The sequence below is a fragment of the Scyliorhinus canicula genome, chromosome 19, assembly GCF_902713615.1.
Source record: "Scyliorhinus canicula chromosome 19, sScyCan1.1, whole genome shotgun sequence".
Taxonomy (NCBI): domain Eukaryota; kingdom Metazoa; phylum Chordata; class Chondrichthyes; order Carcharhiniformes; family Scyliorhinidae; genus Scyliorhinus; species Scyliorhinus canicula.
This window is the reverse complement of record NC_052164.1, coordinates 12,114,226-12,133,375: the sequence shown is the minus strand read 5'-3', so window position 1 is coordinate 12,133,375 and position 19,150 is coordinate 12,114,226. Positions and strand designations below refer to the sequence as shown.

The window sequence follows — 19,150 nt, the reverse complement described above, 5'->3', positions numbered from 1 at the left end:
CCCCTGGGAGCCCAGAAACGGCTGCGGAAACACAGGCTCCAGGCACAGCAGGGCAGGGCCAGAAAATACAGCCATGGACTTTGATGGGACTGATGGAAAATATTGCTCGCTATTTTACAGTGGTGATAACGAATCAAAGGGGCTCCTTCGTTATGACCCAGTTATTAATGAGCTGCCGCCTGGCAAGCTATCAGGTTCCCACATTGAATTCCTGGTCAGTGCTGTGTAAGCTGATACTACGTTTGGCTCTCGTTGCCTCAGGATTAAATTCAGACTTTCCACATCTAGAATCAGCACACGGCGGACAAAGCCCATTGCTTGTGCCTATTTGAAAAAATGAAAATCGCTTATTGTCACAAGTAGGCTTCAAATGAAGTTACTGTGAAAAGCCCCTAGTCGCCACATTCCGGCGCCTGTTCGGGGAGGCTGGTACGGGAATTGAACCGTGCTGTTGGCCTTGTTCTGCTTTACAAGCCAGCTATTTAGCCCACTGTGCTAAACCCACCCCTATTTTCCATTCTGTAACAAGTACGGCTGACCGGGGAACTCTCTCATTCTTACACCCCACCACGGCTGTATTGGATGGATTTACAGGTCGGCAAGCAACCTGTTCAGTCGCATTATGAACACGGCTTCCTTGGTCATCAAGTCCCAGAGTGCCAAGTGGGATTCGAACCCAGAGCTTCTAGCTCAGAGGCAGGGATGCGACTCACTCCACTGCAAGGTCTCCCCTCAGGATTGGGGCAGCAGAACACATAGATCTCCATCTCTTGATTGTTTCCTCTGTAGATTTTGGGTGAGGAGAGCCCGCAGTGCAGAAACAAGCCATCTGGCCAACTGATCTATGTGGGGCTTTATGCTCCCTCCACTTCCTCACCTCACCCCATCAGCATATCCTCTTTTCCATTCTCATTTAAGCGCTTCTTGAACTTCCCTTTTAATGTATCTGGTAAGGTAAAATCACCATAGGCCCAGATGACTAGAGGCTTCTTTCCCCTTTGATGGGGAGAGCTGATTGGTGATGATTTACCCTGAGGATCACCACACCTCACATGAGGGGCAAGGTTGAGGAGCCGAGGGGCAGCACGGTGGCACAGTGGTTAGCATTGCTGCCTACGGCGCTGAGGACCCGTGTTCGAATCCCAGCCCTGGGTCACTGTCCGTGAGGAGTTTGCACATTCTCCCCGTGTCTGCGTGGGTTTCACCCCCACAACCCAAAGATGTGCAGGATAGGTGGATTGGCTACGCTAAATTGTCCCTTAATTGGAAAAAATAATTGGGTACTCTAAATTTTTAAAAAAGAAGTTGAGGAGCCGAGACCTTCAGGAATAACCACAGCTGGTACGGGAATTGAACCCGTGCTGCTGGCCTTGATCTGCATTACAAACCAGCTAAATGTATCTATGCCAGTTGTCATGACACCCCTGGCTAGTGCACAGTCAATTCCATCCCCAAGAGTCACAGCACAGGTAAAATTATGTATTATTTAAAATATCCAATGTCCTTGGTTAAGCTCAATAAACTACAGAGACCAGGGCCGGGATTCTCCCCTACCCGGCGGGGCGGAGGGTCCCAGCGTGTTGGAGTGGCATGAACCACTCTGGCGTCAGGCCGCCCCGAAGCTGCAGAAGTCTCCGCACCTTTAGGGGCCAAGCCCTCACATTGAGGGGCTAGGCCCGGGCTGGAGTGGTTCCCGCTCCACCGGCTGGCGTGAATGGCCTTTGGCGCCACGCCAGCCGGGGCCGAAAGGACTTCACCGGCCAGCGTAAGTCCGTGCATGCGCCGGAGCGTCAGAAGCTGCTGATGTCATCCCGGTGCATGCGCAGGGGAGGGGGTCTCTTCCACCCCCACCATGGTGAAGACCATGGCGAAGGCAGAAGAAAAAGAGTGCCCCCACGGCACAGGGCCGCCCGCCGATCGGTGGGCCCCGATCGCGGGCCAGGCCACCATGGGGGCACCCCCCCCCCCCCCCGAGGTCAGGTCCCCCCAGGACCCCGGCTTCCGCCCGCGCCGCCAATCCCGCTGGTCAGGTAGGTGTTTTGATTCTCGCCGGCGGGAGAGGCTTGTCAGCAGCAGGACTTCGCCGCAGGGGGGCCGCCGACCGGCGCGGCGTGATTCCCGCCTCCGCCGAATCTCGGGTGGCGGAGAATTCGGGACACGGCGGGGGCGGGATTGACGCCGGCCCCGGGCGATTCTCCGACCCGGCGGGGGGTCGGAGAATCCCACCCCCGGTTGGTAACATTACAACACAAGCACATTTTTATTATGTACAGCATCATAATTAAACAGACATAAAATGTAACTGACCACCTACTACCCCTTTCCCAACCCCCTCTTTCAAAGTCGCCCCACTCTTTACACACACACACACACACACACACACACACACACACAGACGAACATCACAGAGCAGAAAGGGTGGTGGAAAGGGAAAGAAAATATTAATAAAAATAAAAGGATAAGGATCTTTGATGCACTGGGATGACTTCCGGTCAATGTCCTTCTGAAGTTCGGGGTTTCATTTTGGTACTTCTTCCTTCTAGTTTTGAGATGGTTTTCTCTGGCAAGGTTGTCTACTTTCTTTGCAGACTCGGCATCATTTCCGGTTCACAGCAAAGGATGTGCCAGGAATTCACTGCTCTGAGAACAATAGAGCAGTTCTTTCACTTGAGCAAGCAGGAGAGAGAGAGGGTGTTCCTTTCACTTCCAAGGTCTAAACACTCCTGCTCAGTTCTCTCAGAAAGCATCACGCAGGAACCAATCACTGATCGTTGTCAGGCAGAACACTGTCCCTGGCCAACCCACTTGTTGCCAGTGAACAAATCAAACCGACCCCTTCCAAAACTGGTTCCAAAGATCCACTCGGTGCCGAAAAGTCCAGCTTCTTCTCTCCCAAACACAAAGCCTGGGGAACACACACAGAACCCTGGCAAGCACTCTTCTGTTTAAAAACACATCCCGATTACGGGTCCATGGGCCAAAATAATAAAATAGCATAAAAGAAATAGGAATAAAGGAAATAGACATGAAGGACTCTTACACAGTTACCCAACTATTCTCTGTGCCAACACGTTCCACATTTTTACAACTCTTCAGGAAAAGGAGTTTCTATTGGGTCATTCATGAAAATTATGAATGACAACAAGCCCAATGCATCCCCTTGTGACATGTTTTTGGCAGAAGGGGTTCGCCATTGGCCACCAATGAGGTGTTCTGGTCCCACCAATGCCTACAGCATTTACACGGCATTGGGAGGGGGGGGGGGGGGGTGCTTCTCTACAGCGGGATTGAAAAATCCTACCCAAAGCCCTAAGGCGCACTCCTCATCCATTTTAATGTAGTAACTATTTACTCAACCAATTCTTCTAAAAAAACCTTGATTTAGTATCCAGCCAGAGCCGGCTCAATTCCCACCATGGTCGTTAAATTCAGATCTTCGTAAAACAAAACTGACATCAGGGGCTGGTCTAGCACAGTGGGCCAAACATCTGGCTTGTAATGCAGAACAAGGCCAGCAGCACAGGTTCAATGCCCGTACCGGCCTCCCGGAACAGGCGGTAGAATGTGACGACTAGGGGCTTTTCACAGTAACTCCATTGAAGCCTACTTGTCACAATAAGCGATTATTATTATTAAAGTGACGGTGAAGCTGTGAAGACACAACTGGTTCACGACGGTTCTTTAGGAAAGGGTTCCTACAGTCCTTCTCAAATCTGTCCTAAATGTGACTCCAGTTCCACACCACCATGGTTGATGGAAAGAAGGATTTTTTTGCATCAATGCAGCACTTGTCACAACCTCAGAATGTCCCAAAGCACTTTACTGCCAATGAGGTACATAGAACATAGAACAGTACAGCACAGAACAGGCCCTTCGGCCCTCGATGTTGTGCCGAGCAATGATCACCCCACTTAAACCCACGTAACCCGTATACCCGTAACCCAACAATCCCCCCATTAACCTTACACTACGGGCAGTTTAGCATGGCCAATCCACCTAACCCGCACATCTTTGGACTGTGGGAGGAAACCGGAGCACCCGGAGGAAACCCACGCACACACGGGGAGGACGTGCAGACTCCACACAGACAGTGACCCAGCCGGGAATCGAACCTGGGACCCTGGAGCTGTGAAGCATTGATGCTAACCACCATGCTACCGTGAGGCCCCATAGGTACTTTTGAAGTGAAGTCTCAACTGTTGTAATTGCAGGGAACGTAGCCATGAAGTTTCACATGACTAGCTCCCTCAAACAGCAATGTGGCACTGACTGGACAATCTGTTTTTGCGATGTTGATTGAGCGATGAATATTGGCCAGGACATTGTTCCTCCTCAAGAATAGCGCCATCGGAATTTTCACATCGACCTGAAAGGATAGGTGAACTCATCCGAAAGACAGCGGGCTGGATTCTCCGACCCGCCGCACCATTTGTCTGGTGCGGCACACCCCCACCAGCAGCGGGATCCTTCATCCCGACAGCTGGCCAAAGGGGTTTCCCATTGTGGGCACCCCCGTGCCTTCGGGAAATCCACGGCCGTTGAGTGCGCTGCCGGCGAAGCCGAGGATCCCACTGACCGAATCCCGCAGAGCATCTCTGACAGTGCCGCCTGCACTGTGCTGGAGAGTCACCTGAGATCTTTATGCTCAAAGCCTGGAGTTAGATTTGAACCCACAATTTACTGACATAGAGGCGAGACTCTTAGCTGTCCACTCAAATGACCTAGCACGCCATTCACATGTATCAAGCCCAGATAACACCAGCCCTGCCAGTAATGACCATATCCTGAGAATGAATTTTAAATAAGGCCCCAATAAAATCATTAGTAATAAAGCAGTGATTACATAAATTCAACCAACGTGCCACCAAATATAATAACTGTCCTTTGATCGCACAAAACCTCGATTTTTTTAACAGCTGATTAGGCAGGCAGTACTTTATCAAACGCTTTTTGGAAGTCAAGGTATCAACCATCCATCCATTATTCTATCCACTTCCTCAGTCGAAATACTAAGTCAGGACCAACTCTTTCTGGGATAACAGATCAAAACCATAAATCAGCAGTAATTTGGATCAGAAGCATACCATTTCCTCCAGCTGCTGATGTAGGTCATCTTTCTCCGAACGGATTTTCTCGTAAGCTTGAATGACCTCATCCAGATGATCCTCCCTTTCTTTACTGTCTCGAAGCTGAAAATTAATTAACAAGCATCATTTAATTGATGAGATACGTGAGGGAATCTATCCGGCTCAGATGGGAGTAGACTAGTTATACAGAACTGTACTGAATCTGTAAAAAGATGTAAAGTTCCCTTCATATTTTACTTGAAGTACAGGCGGCATGGTAGCACAGTGGTTAGCCCTGTTGCTTCACAGTACAAGGGTCCCACGTTCAATTACCGGCTTGGGTCACTGTCTGTGCGGAGTCTGCACGTTTTCCCCGTGTCTGCGTGGGATTCCTCCGGGTGCTCCGGTTTCCTCCCACAGTCCAAAGATGTGCGGGTTAGGTGGATTGGCCTTGCTAAATTGCCCTTAGTGTCAAAAAAAAGGTTAGATGGGGTTACTGGGTTATGGGGATAGGGCGGAGGTGTGGGCTTAAGTAGGGAGCTCTTTCCAAGGGCCGGTGCAGACCTGATGGGCCAAATGGCCTCCTTCTGCACTGTAAATTCTATGATTCTATGAGGGAATCCTTGTTTACATATTCTTTTCAGCAGATGTGGGCATCGCTGGCTAGGCCAGCATTTATCGTCCATCCCTAATAACCCTTTAGCAGGTGGTTCCTGTACCATCCTCCCCGAACAGGAATGTGGCGACTCGGGGCTTTTCACAGTAACTTCATTTGGAGCCTACTTGTGACAATAAGCGATTTTCATTTTGTAGTGAGCCACCTTCCAGTACGGCTGGTGTAGTTATAACCCACAGTGCTGTTGGGAACAGAATTCCAGCTCAATTTCCAGTTTACTGGCTTGTAAAGCCAGTCACACCTTGTGAGATTCAGCACAAACCTGGTTTCTGACGTGCTCCAGCTGTCCCCTCAGCCGGCTGTTCTCGTTCCTCAGCAAAGTCACATCCAGCAAGCTTTGGGGCGACTTCTTGTCATCGGCAAATTCATTTGACAAGGAAAACTGGGAAGTGAAGCACAATGAAAATGAGAGGCGAGAGGTGAGCAGAGTTAGGCTTTGTGTCAGAAGAACGGAAGGAACAGATGCAGGAGACAGCCATTCGGCCCCTCAAGCCTGCTCTGCCAGTCAAAAAGATAATGACCAATCTTCTACCTCAACTCCACTTTCCCAACCAATCTCCATTGCATCCAAAAGTGTATCAAACTCTGCCTTGAATATATCAGGATAGAATCAAGGGGCTGAAAGATCTCTGCCTGCACGGTAATATCTCTATACCTCCATAACTTGACAACTGAGCACCGCTGACGTCTAAGGTAGAGAATTCTAAATGTCTCCCGAATATTGGCCCTCCCAACCCTCCCTCTACATTTATTCTTTTTTCTAAAATAAATTTAGAGTACCCAATTCATTTTTTTCCAATTAAGGGGCAATTTAGCGTGTTCAATGCACCTACCCAGAACATCTTTGGGTTGTGGGGGTGAAACCCACGCAAACACGGGGAGAATGTGCAAACTCCACACGGACAGTGACCCAGAGCCGGGATCAAACCTGGGACCTCGGTGCCGCGAGGCAGCAGTGCTAACCACTGCGCCACCGTGCTGCCCCCTACATTTATTCTTGCCTATCTGGTCCATGCATGTCGCGCTCCCAGGTGCAGAGTATATTCCAGCAAGGGTCACTGTACAACAGTCAACTGTTGACCTGGTTGACCTTTCCCTTTTCTCTCTCTTCGTCCAACAATCTGATATGGACCTGCTGCTAGGTTGAGAATAGCTAGCTCAGGAAGGATCAGGAATAAGATCGGGCCCTTCTTAAGCTCTGCGGCTCTAAACTTGCAACACGTTTATTGACTAAGATGTTTTACTGGAGCTGTTGGTGTTGGCGACAATTGTCCCAAAAACCTTTCTACATTCCCAATCCCCTTTGCTCTGTTGTTGGCCATTCATACATTGAGGTATATAAAATACTAAGAGGGATTGATAAAGTAACCGAGAATCAAATGTTCCCCCCTGTGGGGCAATCTAGAATGAGAGGTCAAGGATATAGGTTGAGAGGCGGTAGATTTAGAACTGAGATGAGGAGGAACTATTTCTCGCAGAGGAGGGTGAATTTGTGGAATGCACTGCCCCACGGTGCTGTGGAATCGGAGTCCTGGTTTCAAGAAGGAGATAGGTAAATTTCAGATTTTTTTTAAAAATGAGTTTTTAAAAATACATTTAGAGTACTTAATTCATTTCTTACAATTAAGGGGGCAACTTAGCGCGGCCAATCCACCTACCCTGCACATCTTTGGGTTGTGGGGGCGAAACCCACGCAGACACGGGGAGAATGTGCAAACTCCACACGGACAGTGACCCAGAGCCTGGATCGAACCTGAGACCTCGGTGGCATGAGGCAGCAGTGCTAACCCTTGCGTCACCCTGCTGCCCCTGATATATTTCAGATTTTTAAAAAATGGGTTAAAGGGATATGGGGAACAGGGTGGGGGTGGATTTGAGACCAGTAAGAGATCAGCCATGCTCTGATTGAATGGTGAAGGAGGCTCAAAGAGCTGAATTGCCTACTTTGGCTCCCAATTCCTTTATTCCTATGTAAGGAGGATGATAATATAGGGGGTGGGGGGTGGTAGAGAGAGAGAGAGGTGGAAAGCATCAGAGGCTCAAGGACGGAATTCCAAAGCTTAGGCTCTGAATGGATAAAGACACAGCTGCCATTGTGTGGGTCAGACAGAAGGCGGGAAGTAAAGGAACGTAGAGATTTTTGAGGAATTACAGGAGGAGCTGGTGGATATAGGGAGGAACGAGTCCATGGAGAGATTTGAACATGAAAAGTGAGACTTTTAAAACTGAGCCAATGGTTGGGCAGACATTCTGGATTGGAGCTCTGGTGAAGCGATCAGCATTTATACACTAGAATGCACATATTGTAGCTGAACTGTAATAATTATTAATGGCTCTGGTCTACAGTTACATGAACTGGAGCCACTAACATCTGTTCCTGTTCTCAGGCAAATATATTTGTAAATTAAACATGTCAGTCTCAGTCTTGGCTCTTGGGCCAACCTCAAACCCCTATTTACTAATTAATAACCATCCCCCTTCACCTCCCTATACAATGAAATAGATTTGAAATGCCCGTATGTACACACTTCCTGGGTTTCCCTCATTTCTCAGATGGCTGAACTGTGACCCAATTTCAAACACTCACACAGTAACCTATTCACTGACACAACGCTATATATAGATATCGGCACAAACTGCCCTGGATGCCTATACTTTCTGCTATATCCCAGTGGATTCAATATTCGTCAGTCTGATAGATTAACAAAGGAATGTTTTGACATGGGGGGAAAGGCTGACTTTCATCGCTGTCTATTCAGCACAGTGACTGAGGGAGTGGCTGCACAATGTTACAGCTAGCGCACGCACTTAATACATGGTAACTAACATCAGCGTGTTTTCATCTGAACTCCTGGCTCTCCGGGGATTAAACTGACCCAACCTCCTTGCACTGCCGCAGAGTTGTTCCTTCCCCTGCCTTTATTGCTGGATTTGGATAATCTTATTTCCATTTATTTACGCACGTTAACCTTCATGCTGAAGAATAAACAAGGAACGAAAGCTGGAAGCTAGAAATCAGAAGAGAAAATGCCGGAAAAACGGAGAGAATGAGGCAGTTTGGAGATCGACCTGCTTTTCTTCCGTCACATTCTTGCATCACGGGAACCTTCCCTTTGTTCGATTTTCCGAGTTCCCTCCCTCTTCTGCTCTCACACTTTAAAATTCCTACAGCTCCATCTTTCATTTCTAGACTTGCCTCATTATCACCTCCTTTTGCTGTGCATTATCCTCACTTTTGTTATTTATTCAGTCCTGCCTTCTTTCTTTCTTTCTTAATTCTTTCCCAGTTTCCATCCCCCCATCCCAGGAGAAGATGGAGACGGTGGAGTTAGTGGTAATATCATGAACGAATAATCCAGAGGCCCAAGTTAATGCCCTGGGAACGAGGGTTCAAAATCCACCATGGCAATCAGTGGAATAAAAAAAAAACTTAAATTAATAATTTGGAATTGCCAAACTAGTCTCAGCAATGGTGACCATGAAACCAGTGTCAATTGTCGCAAACCCATCTGGTTCAATAATGTCCTTTGGGGAAGGAAATCCTCCGCCCTTACCTGGTCTGGCCTACCCGTGACTCCAGACCCACAGCAATGTGGTTTATTCCTAACTGCCCTCTGAAATGGTCGAGCGAGCCACTCAGGTCCAGGGTATCTAGGGATGGGCAACAAATGCTGACCTTGCCAACGATGCCCACATCCCACGAAAGAATAAAGAAAAAAATATTCCCGTGGCTCTTCAACCCGTTGACAGCTGGACATGTCTGTCTACATAGAACATAGAACATAGAACAGTACAGCACATCTTCCAATGTTCACGTGTACACTGACTATGCCCAGCTCTATCTCATCGCCACTTCTCTCAACTCTTCCCTTCTCAATGATCAGACTGCATGACTGACATCCGGTACTGGATCAGCAGAAATTGCCCCCAATTAAGTACTGGGAAGTGTGAAGCCATTGTCTTCAGCCCCAGCTTCAAACTCTGCTCCCTAACATTGACTAGCTCTCTCCCTGACCACACCCACTGCCTGAGGCTGTTCCAGACACTTCATAACTGTGGTGTCAAATTTAACACTGAGATGAGCTCCCGATTACATACTGGTACCATCACTAAGATCACTAATCCCACCTGAATACATCACAGGAATCTGCCCCTACATCAGCTGCTGCTGGATCCCTCATCCTTGCCTTTGCTACCTCTAGACGTGACTCCTCCTGCACACTCCCGGCTGATTTCACATGCTCTATTCATCATAAACCTGAGATCATCCAAAACCCTGCCGACCATGTCCGGACTCACACCAAGTCCCATTCCCCTATCACCCCTGTGCTTGCTGATGTACTCTGGCTCCCAGTTGAGCAAGGCTGCCATTTAAAAATTCCCATCCTTCTTATCAATCCCTCCCTGGACCTCTCCTGATCTCTGTGATCTCCTCCAGCACCACAAGGCTCTGTGATATCCACGCTGCTCTAACTCTGGCCTCTTGTGCATGTGCAGTTGTAATCGTTGCTCCATTGGTAGCCGTGCCTTCAGCTCTGAAACTCTTTCCCTGCACCTCTCTGGCCCCACCCTTTCTCTCCCCATTTAAGACACTCCTTAAAATTGACCTCTTTGCCAAGCTATACCTCCTTCAGTGACTCAGTATCAAATATTGCTTTGTAACGCTTCTGTGAAATGTCTTGGGATATTTTATTACATTAAGGGCATCATATAAATATAAGTTATTGTTGTTCTGATGGAAAGTTAATAACCTGAAACATGCATAGAAGGAGCACATAGTTAACTGTGTGCAAGTGGATGGGTTTTTAATGGGTTAAAATTGGGCTTATCAACTATTCCTCTCTCCACAGCTTCTGCCTGATCTGCTGAGTATTTTCCGCCATTTTTCTTTGAATAATCAGAAACTCAGTTGTTGCTGTGACAAAGGGTCAGAATGAAACATCTGACAGAAGAAAGCCCTCGAAAGGAACCGTCTATAAAACTTTTCCCAGGCAAGGCAGATTTTATTTGGCTCCCATGGTTCCCAAGGAAAGAAGTCTGATGGTGAGGTTTTTACCTTGAGATCGTATTGTCTGATCTTCCTCTTCAAGGTGGAGTTGTCTCTTTCCATGCCAATCAATCTCTGCTTGATATCGTTGTAGGCGGTGATGAGTGCAAAGTGAGATGCGGAGTATTCCTCGCCCGTTAGGTCCGTGTTGGGTGCATCGGCCCATTCCACATCATCCTGTTGCCCATTTTGTGTCAAAATGCTTATGTCATCTTCGTAGTTGAAAGACTCCATAGCAGTATGTCAGCCAGGACCTGTTGAAAGATACGGTGAAATACATCACTCTCCTGCTTAGAATATGCATGCACTAAAGCAGAAATTTTCATTTATATGGCACCTTTGAAACCCTCAAGACATCCAAAAGCACTTTACGCAATGAAGTACTTTGAAATGTAGTCACTGTCTATGCCATCCAGTGCTGCAACTCATCAAGAATCTTTTGACAGCAACTTCCAAACCTGCAATCTCTACTACCTGGAAGAACAGGGGCAGCAGACACATGGGAACACCACCACCTGGAAGCTCTCTTTCAAACCATGTACGAAATGAAATTAAAATTGCTCAATGTCACAAGTGGGCTTCAAATGAAGTTACTGTGAAAAGCCCCTAGTCACCACGTTCCGGCACCTGTTCAGTGAGGCTGGTACGGGAATTGAACCCGCGCTGCTGGCCTCGGTCTGCTTTACAAGCCAGCTATTTAGCCTACTTTGCTAAACCAGCCTGACCATTCTGACTTTGAACTAGATCATCGTAGCTTCACTGTTTCTGCGTCAAAATCCTGGAACTCCCTCCCTAACAGCATGGTGTGTGTACTGAGGGACATGGAGGAAAATCCTGTACCCAGGCGCTTCTGTTGTTCCCGGGCCTCTTGCTCACCACCCTCCCCCTATCTTTAAGCCTCCCCCTCACATTCTCTGGCTGTCCAGGATTGAGAGCCATAGTCACATTGAGGTCAAAGTGTTTTATGTAGATTGAGCAAAACTTCTTGAATTTTCTACTCTATGCCTCTATTTATAAAGCACATTGAAAGATCAGGTTTCAGTAGGATCACTTTACAACCGTGGCTTTGTCAGACAATTACATGCAACTTAGTAGTGCACATTATGCAGCCAGCTCATTTCTTATAACTTGGCCCGAGGCAATATCTGGACTGCAACATCCAAAAGTCTTGAATCTCACAAGCACCACAAACAACGATCCTATGTACAAATACAAATAAGGGCTGGTTTAGCACAGGGCTAAATCGCTGGCTTTTAAAGCAGACCAAGGCAGGCCAGCAGCACGGTTCAATTCCCGTACCAGCCTCCCTGAACAGGCGCCGGAATGTGGCGACTAGGGGCTTTTGACAGTAACTTCATTTGAAGCCTACTTGTGACAATAAGCGATTTTCATTTCATTTTTTTTTTCATTTCAAATGATGATACCCTGAACTGACAGCGATGTATTCTATTGGCACATGACTCCTGGTTTCATTTGTCGAATCAACCAGTTTAGTTGGAATAATGTGTTATTTCTATCCACACAAGTAGGCGTTGTTAACAGAAAAATTACACTTTGCATGGAGTGATGAATATTTCATATTTGAATTGAAACTAACCACACTTACAAAAGTCCAGTATGGAGCATATAATAGGAGAGGAAAGTACAGCAGGGGCTGGAAACCTGAAATCTGAACAGAAAATGCTAGAAATATTCAACAGACCAGGCTGAAACTGTGGAGAGAGAAGCAAAATCAACCTCTCAAGTCTACAATCTGCACTAGAAACATACAAAGAAATGGAAAGGCGGCAGATGTAGCCCCTTGAGCATTCTCCGCCATTCAATAAGACCATGCCTGATATGTTTGTGCTTCAAATTACACATTCCCATCTATCCCAAATAACCTTTGATTCCCTTGCCCAATGTTAGAGGTGAAAATATTCACACAAAGGCCTGAGTATAAGTTAAAAAAGCAGTTTATTATATCAGAATTCTGGGAGGAAAGGCCTGAGACTCCGTAGCCTTTGACAGCATCTTTTCTCACTTGAGCTAAGGCTCACACGGGTTAATATAGGGGCTGGTTTAGCTCAAGGGGCTGGTTTAGCTCACTGAGCTAAATCGCTGGCTTTTAAAGCAGACCAAGCAGGCCAGCAGCACGGTCCGATTCCCGTACCAGCCTCCCCGGACAGGCGCCGGACTGTGGCGACTAGGGGCTTTTCACAGTAACTTCATTGAAGCCTACTCGTGACAATAAGCGATTTTCATTTCATTTCATACAGATTCAAGGGGTGGAATTAGCTGTATTCTCATTTATATACAATCAATCAACTATATTTGCGTCACACTTCATTACATGCAGTCAATCAATTTTCCTAGCATCCCAGTTATCACATATATGGTTAAAGTGGGTGTTGTCTTACCCGCCCCTAACTTCATACAGAAGTCATTCAAACTAACATAATGATGTCCTGTCTGCAACTGGGGTCCTTGATCTTATCAAGGACACATAGCATTTCTTGTTCTGGGAAGCTGTTATCAGCGGCTGTTGAAATACTCCCTAGGTTCTCATGAGGTAGTCTACACAGTGTGTAACTTTTTGTTCAGGAATGTGGCTAGTTCAGCCAGTATTGCTAAACTAGTTAAAAGCCATTTTGTGTCCTTTCTGATATTAACAAGCATTCTGGTATACACTATCTATTTCTACAAATTGCCTCTTCTAAACAGGCATCTAAGCCAATGAGTACCTTTTATCTCATCAGAACTATTCAAAAGTAATATAGGAGCACAAATGTAGTTACAGGGCAACGTATAATTTATATCATAGTCCAGTATCACAAAATGCCCTCCAACACCCAACAAGAATTTATCTACCTCTGACTTAAAGATAATCAGTGACCCCCACCTCCACTGCCTTCTGAGGCAGCGAGTTCCAAAGTCGCACAACCCTCCAAGAGCGAACAATCCTCTTCATCTCAGTCCCAAAAGGGCGACCCCTAATTTTCAAACAGTTCTGGACTCACCCACATGAAAAAACATCCTTTCCACATCCACCTTGTCCAGATCATTCAGGATCTTATATACTTCAATCAAGTCACTCGTTCCGACTAAGGGTTACTGACCTCTGTTTTTCTCTCTACAAAGATTCTGCCTGAGGTGCATTTCCAACACACCCCGTTTCTACTGGAGGAACCCTTTTCCAAACCTCCAAAAAGCGATCAGATTTTTTCTGACGCTTTCGATCTCCTTGAGCAAGAAACCCAACAGCAGCTGCCTAAGATCCAGTTTGGCCCAACATTAAACATAAACTTCAAAAAAAGGTTACAGTATGAAGAAAACAGAAACAGCAAACTGAGTAAAAATAAAATCAATGTCAAATCAACTGATAGTTTTAAAAAGTGAGAAATTAATAAGAATTACCATTGAGAAGTGCCAAGCTACAGAACTATCCAATAAAACCTTTTTTAGCCTATTAGTTTATGCAGTAGAGCTAGAGAGAGAGAGGGAGAGATGGACCAGGCCCCAAATCCTGGCCAACAGAGAAAGGGGAGGGGGCTGGGGCCGATCTGGGTTTAACTAACGGCGACCTTGCTTTCGCCTCTGGTGGTGGACACCCAGAGCTGACCTCGGCGGAGTCGGACGTGGGTTGCCTTTCAGTCTGGGTTTACCTCCTCTCCCAGCCCAGTTTCCGGGTTCTCTCTCTCTGATTCACACTCGCTCACTTTCATACTCACTCACTCTCACACTCACTCATGCTCACTCACTCTCAGGCTCACACTCACACACACTGACGTGCACATGCACCCAGACACACCCTCACATACACGCTACACGCACACAGTCACATGCAAACACTTGCATGTGCACACTCGCATACGCTCGTGGACAACAGTACTCACTCACTCATACATACACACACACTTGTGCACAGTCACATGCATGCACACTCATGCAGCCACGCACATGCACAGTCACATACACACTCACACATGCATGCACACACACTTACGCATTCTCACATTCAGACACTCAGTCACACACGTGCACACAGATACACACTCAGGCATACACACTCATGTATTCACATACGCACTCACTCACGCTCAGAATTACCCACTCACTCTCACGCAGAGAAGCCAGGGGCTGGGCAGGGCAACCCCATCATCATGCTCCAGCAGCCTCCAGCTAGATCTGAAGAAGCGTGGAGAGAGCAGCATCCGATGACATTCAACCAGAACCGTCCATGGGGTAAACAAGAAAGGAAGGATTGAGGAATCTACTCGCCCAAAGATTGCTGTTGCTCAGGACAACAGTGATCATTGACCAAGTAGCCTGCCAATCAGGATGGTCTAGCCACCAGATTGGCTGCTCTGGACCTTGCCAGTCTGGCCATCCTGATTGGCAGGCTACTTGGCCAATGAACCCCGATCCCTCCAGAACACAGGCTCCAGCTTCACCTCGTGCACCTGCTTCACCCAGGCCCTGGGGGCATCTATACCACGTGGACTGCAATGAGTCAGGAAGGCAGCTCACTATTACCTTCGCAGTTGGTCAATAAATGCAGGCGCCGTCCACATCGCAAGAATTAATAAAACCAAAATTGTTGAAAAATAGGAAGCATGGCGGCTAATTTGTGGACAGCACTCTCCCACATACAACAATCAGCTAATCTATTTTAGCGATATTTTTTTATTCGTTCATGGGATGTGGGCGTCGCTGGCTGGGTCAGCATTGAATGCCCATCCCTGAGGGCATTTAAAAGTAAGCCACTGGTGGGATTCTCCAATAATGAGGCTATGTCCCCACTCCAGCGTCAAAATCCGGGTGTTTCACTCCGGACTTTCCAGAAGAAAGTCCTGAGTGATTCTCCTCCCTGAAGGGGGCTGGCAGGGCCCCCAAGAGTGCACCTCGCAGCTCTGCCTGGCGATATGGGGCCCTGCACTTCCGGTCAGGAGTCCGCGCATGTGCACGGCGGCGGCCTTTGCACGCGGGGCGGCCCCGAAGATAAAGAGCCCGCCCCCCCACCCGAAGTCGCGCACACCCGCGGATCGGTGGCCCCCAATCGCTAGCCTGGCCGTTCCTGAGGCCCCCACCCCACCCATGAAGGATACCCCACCCCCACCAGAGCAACCGTCCCCGATTGTCAAAACAGGGCTAGAACGACGCCATCAGGAACAATTCAGCCAGTTTTCAGCGGAGAATCGCCACGGGGGCCATTGTCAATGGCCCTCTATCCACACCACGTAGACCGCGCCGGTATTTCGGTGTCAACCCCCATTCTCCGCCCCACCCCACACCGATCACGATTTTGGTGTGGAGGCGCAGAGAATTCCACCCCACATTTCTGTGGGTCTGGAGTAACATGTAGGCCAGACCCGTAAGGACAGCAGATCACCTTCCCTAAAGGACATTAGTGAACCAGATAGGTTTTACAACAATGGTCATCGTTAAACTTTTAATTCCAGATTTTTATTGAATCTGCTGCGATGGGATTTGAACCTGAGACCCCAGAGCCGGGTATCCGGATTACTAGTCCAGTGACAATACTACTACGCCATTGCCTCCCTCTAGAAGAATAAATATTGAGATGGCACTAGGGAGAACTCCCGTGCTTATGTTCCACATACTGTTATGGAATTGTTTACGTGCACTTCAGTGAGCGAGCAGGGCCTCGGTTTAATGGCTCATCCTAGTTGTGACACGTCTGACGGTGCAGCACTCCCTCAGTACTGACCCTCTGACAGTGCAGCACTCCCTCAGTACTGACCCTCTGACAGTGCGGCATTCCCTCAGTACTGACCCTCTGACAGTGCGGCACTCCCTCAGTACTGACCCTCTGACAGTGCGGCACTCCCTCAGTACTGACCCTCTGACAGTGCAGTACTCCCTCAGTACTGACCCTCTGACAGTGCAGCACTCCCTCAGTACTGACCCTCTGACAGAGCAGCACTCCCTCAGTACTGACCCTCTGACAGTGCGGCACTCCCTCAGTACTGACCCTCTGACAGTGCAGCTCTCCCTCAGTACTGACCCTCTGACAGTGCGGCACTCCCTCAGTACTGACCCTCTGACAGTGCAGCTCTCCCCCAGTACTGACCCTCTGACAGTGCAGCACTCCCTCAGCACTGACCCTCTGACAGTGCAGCACTCCCTCAGCACTGACCCTCTGACAGTGCAGCACCCCCTCAGTACTGACCCTCTGACAGTGCAGCACTCCCTCAGTACTGACCCTCTGACAGTGCAGCGCTCCCTCAGTACTGACCCTCTGACAGTGCAGCACTCCCTCAGTACTGACCCTCTGACAGTGCAGCACTCCCTCAGTACTGACCCTCTGACAGTGCGGCGCTCCCTCAGTACTGACCCTCTGACAGTGCAGAGCTCCCTCAGTACTGACCCTCTGACAGTGCGGCGCTCCGTCAGTACTGACCCTCTGACAGTGCGGCGCTCCCTCAGTACTGACCCTCTGACAGTGCCAGGGCCGGCCCAAGGCACCGGCAACTCGGGCAGTCGCCCGGGGCGCCATGTGCTAGGGGGCGCCAGAGACTCGGGTCCCGCGCATGCGCAGTTGGGCCGGTGCCAACCAGCGCATGCGCGGTGGCCGCCCTCCCCCAAACAGCCCCCTCCGTCCGCCCTCGCCCCGCGCCTCTGGCCCGCCCCCCCCCCGCCTCGGGCCCGCCGCCCCCCCGCCTCGGCCCCTCCCCGCCTCGGGCTCGGCCCCCCCCCCCCCCCCCCGCCTCGGACTCGGCCCCCCCCCCCCCCCGCCTCGGGCTCGCCCCCCCCCCCCCGCCTCGGCTCAGCCACCCCCCCCCCCGCCTCGGGCTTGGCCCCCCCCCCCGCCTCGGGCACGGCCCCCCCCCCCCACGGCCCCGCCCCCCCCCGCACTCCCTTAGCACTGACCCTCTGACAGTGCGGCACTCCCTCAGTACTGACCCTCTGACAGTGCGGCACTCCCTCAGTACTGACCCTCTGACAGAGTGCACTCCCTCAGTACTAACCCTCTGACAGAGTGCACTCCCTCAGTACTGACCCTCTGACAGTGCAGCACTCCCTCAGTACTGACCCTCTGACAGTGCAGCTCTCCCTCAGTACTGACCCTCTGACAGAGTGCACTCCCTCAGTACTAACCCTCTGACAGTGCAGCACTCCCTCAGTACTGACCCTCTGACAGTGCAGCACCCCCTCAGTACTGACCCTCTGACAGAGCAGCACCCCCTCAGTACTGACCCTCTGACAGTGCGGCACTCCCTCAGTACTGACCATCTGACAGTGCAGCTCTCCCTCAGTACTGACCCTCTGACAGTGCGGCACTCCCTCAGTACTGACCCTCTGACAGTGCAGCTCTCCCTCAGTACTGACCCTCTGACAGTGCAGCACTCCCTCAGCACTGACCCTCTGACAGTGCAGCACTCCCTCAGCACTGACCCTCTGACAGTGCAGCACCCCCTCAGTACTGACCCTCTGACAGTGCAGCACTCCCTCAGTACTGACCCTCTGACAGTGCAGCGCTCCCTCAGTACTGACCCTCTGACAGTGCAGCACTCCCTCAGTACTGACCCTCTGACAGTGCAGCACTCCCTCAGTACTGACCCTCTGACAGTGCGGCGCTCCCTCAGTTCTGACCCTCTGACAGTGCAGAGCTCCCTCAGTACTGACCCTCTGACAGTGCGGCGCTCCGTCAGTACTGACCCTCTGACAGTGCGGCGCTCCCTCAGTACTGACCCTCTGACAGTGCCAGGGCCGGCCCAAGGCACCGGCAACTCGGGCAGTCGCCCGGGGCGCCATGTGCTAGGGGGCGCCAGAGACTCGGGTCCCGCGCATGCGCAGTTGGGCCGGTGCCAACCAGCGCATGCGCGGTGGCCGCCCTCCCCCAAACGGCCCCCTCCCTCCGCCCTCGCCCCGCGCCTCTGGCCCGCCCCCCCCCCCCCCCCCGCCTCGGGCCCGCCGCCCCCCCCGCCTCGGCCCCTCCCCGCCTCGGGCGCGGCCCCCCCCCCCCGCCTCGGACTCGGCCCCCCCCCCCCCCCCGCCTCGGGCTCGGCCCCCCCCCCCCCCCCCGCCTCGGGCTCGGCCCCCCCCCCCGCCTCGGGCACGGCCCCCCCCCCACGGCCCCGCCCCCCCCCCCCGCACTCCCTTAGCACTGACCCTCTGACAGTGCGGCACTCCCTCAGTACTGACCCTCTGACAGTGCGGCACTCCCTCAGTACTGACCCTCTGACAGAGTGCACTCCCTCAGTACTAACCCTCTGACAGAGTGCACTCCCTCAGTACTGACCCTCTGACAGTGCAGCACTCCCTCAGTACTGACCCTCTGACAGTGCAGCACTCCCTCAGTACTGACCCTCTGACAGTGCAGCTCTCCCTCAGTACTGACCCTCTGACAGAGTGCAC

At 50.4% G+C, this 19,150-nt stretch overlaps 1 protein-coding gene across 7 annotated transcripts in view; it reads right to left on the bottom strand.

The window, feature by feature from the left end:
* tbkbp1 (TBK1 binding protein 1) overlaps positions 1 to 19,150 on the bottom strand; it is a 165,641-nt gene that overhangs the window by 130,967 nt on the left and 15,524 nt on the right. For all 7 annotated transcript variants that reach the window (XR_005458179.1, XM_038779153.1, XM_038779147.1 and 4 more), the window contains exons 2-4: positions 10,799 to 11,043; positions 6,005 to 6,124; positions 5,085 to 5,189 (exon numbers count right to left, since the gene is read on the bottom strand). Coding sequence is in view for 6 of the 7 variants with exons in the window: in XM_038779153.1 (XP_038635081.1) it covers positions 5,085 to 5,189; positions 6,005 to 6,124; positions 10,799 to 11,023 (450 nt within the window). In the remaining variant the exon portion in view is untranslated. The remainder of the gene's footprint in view (positions 1 to 5,084; positions 5,190 to 6,004; positions 6,125 to 10,798; positions 11,044 to 19,150) is intronic.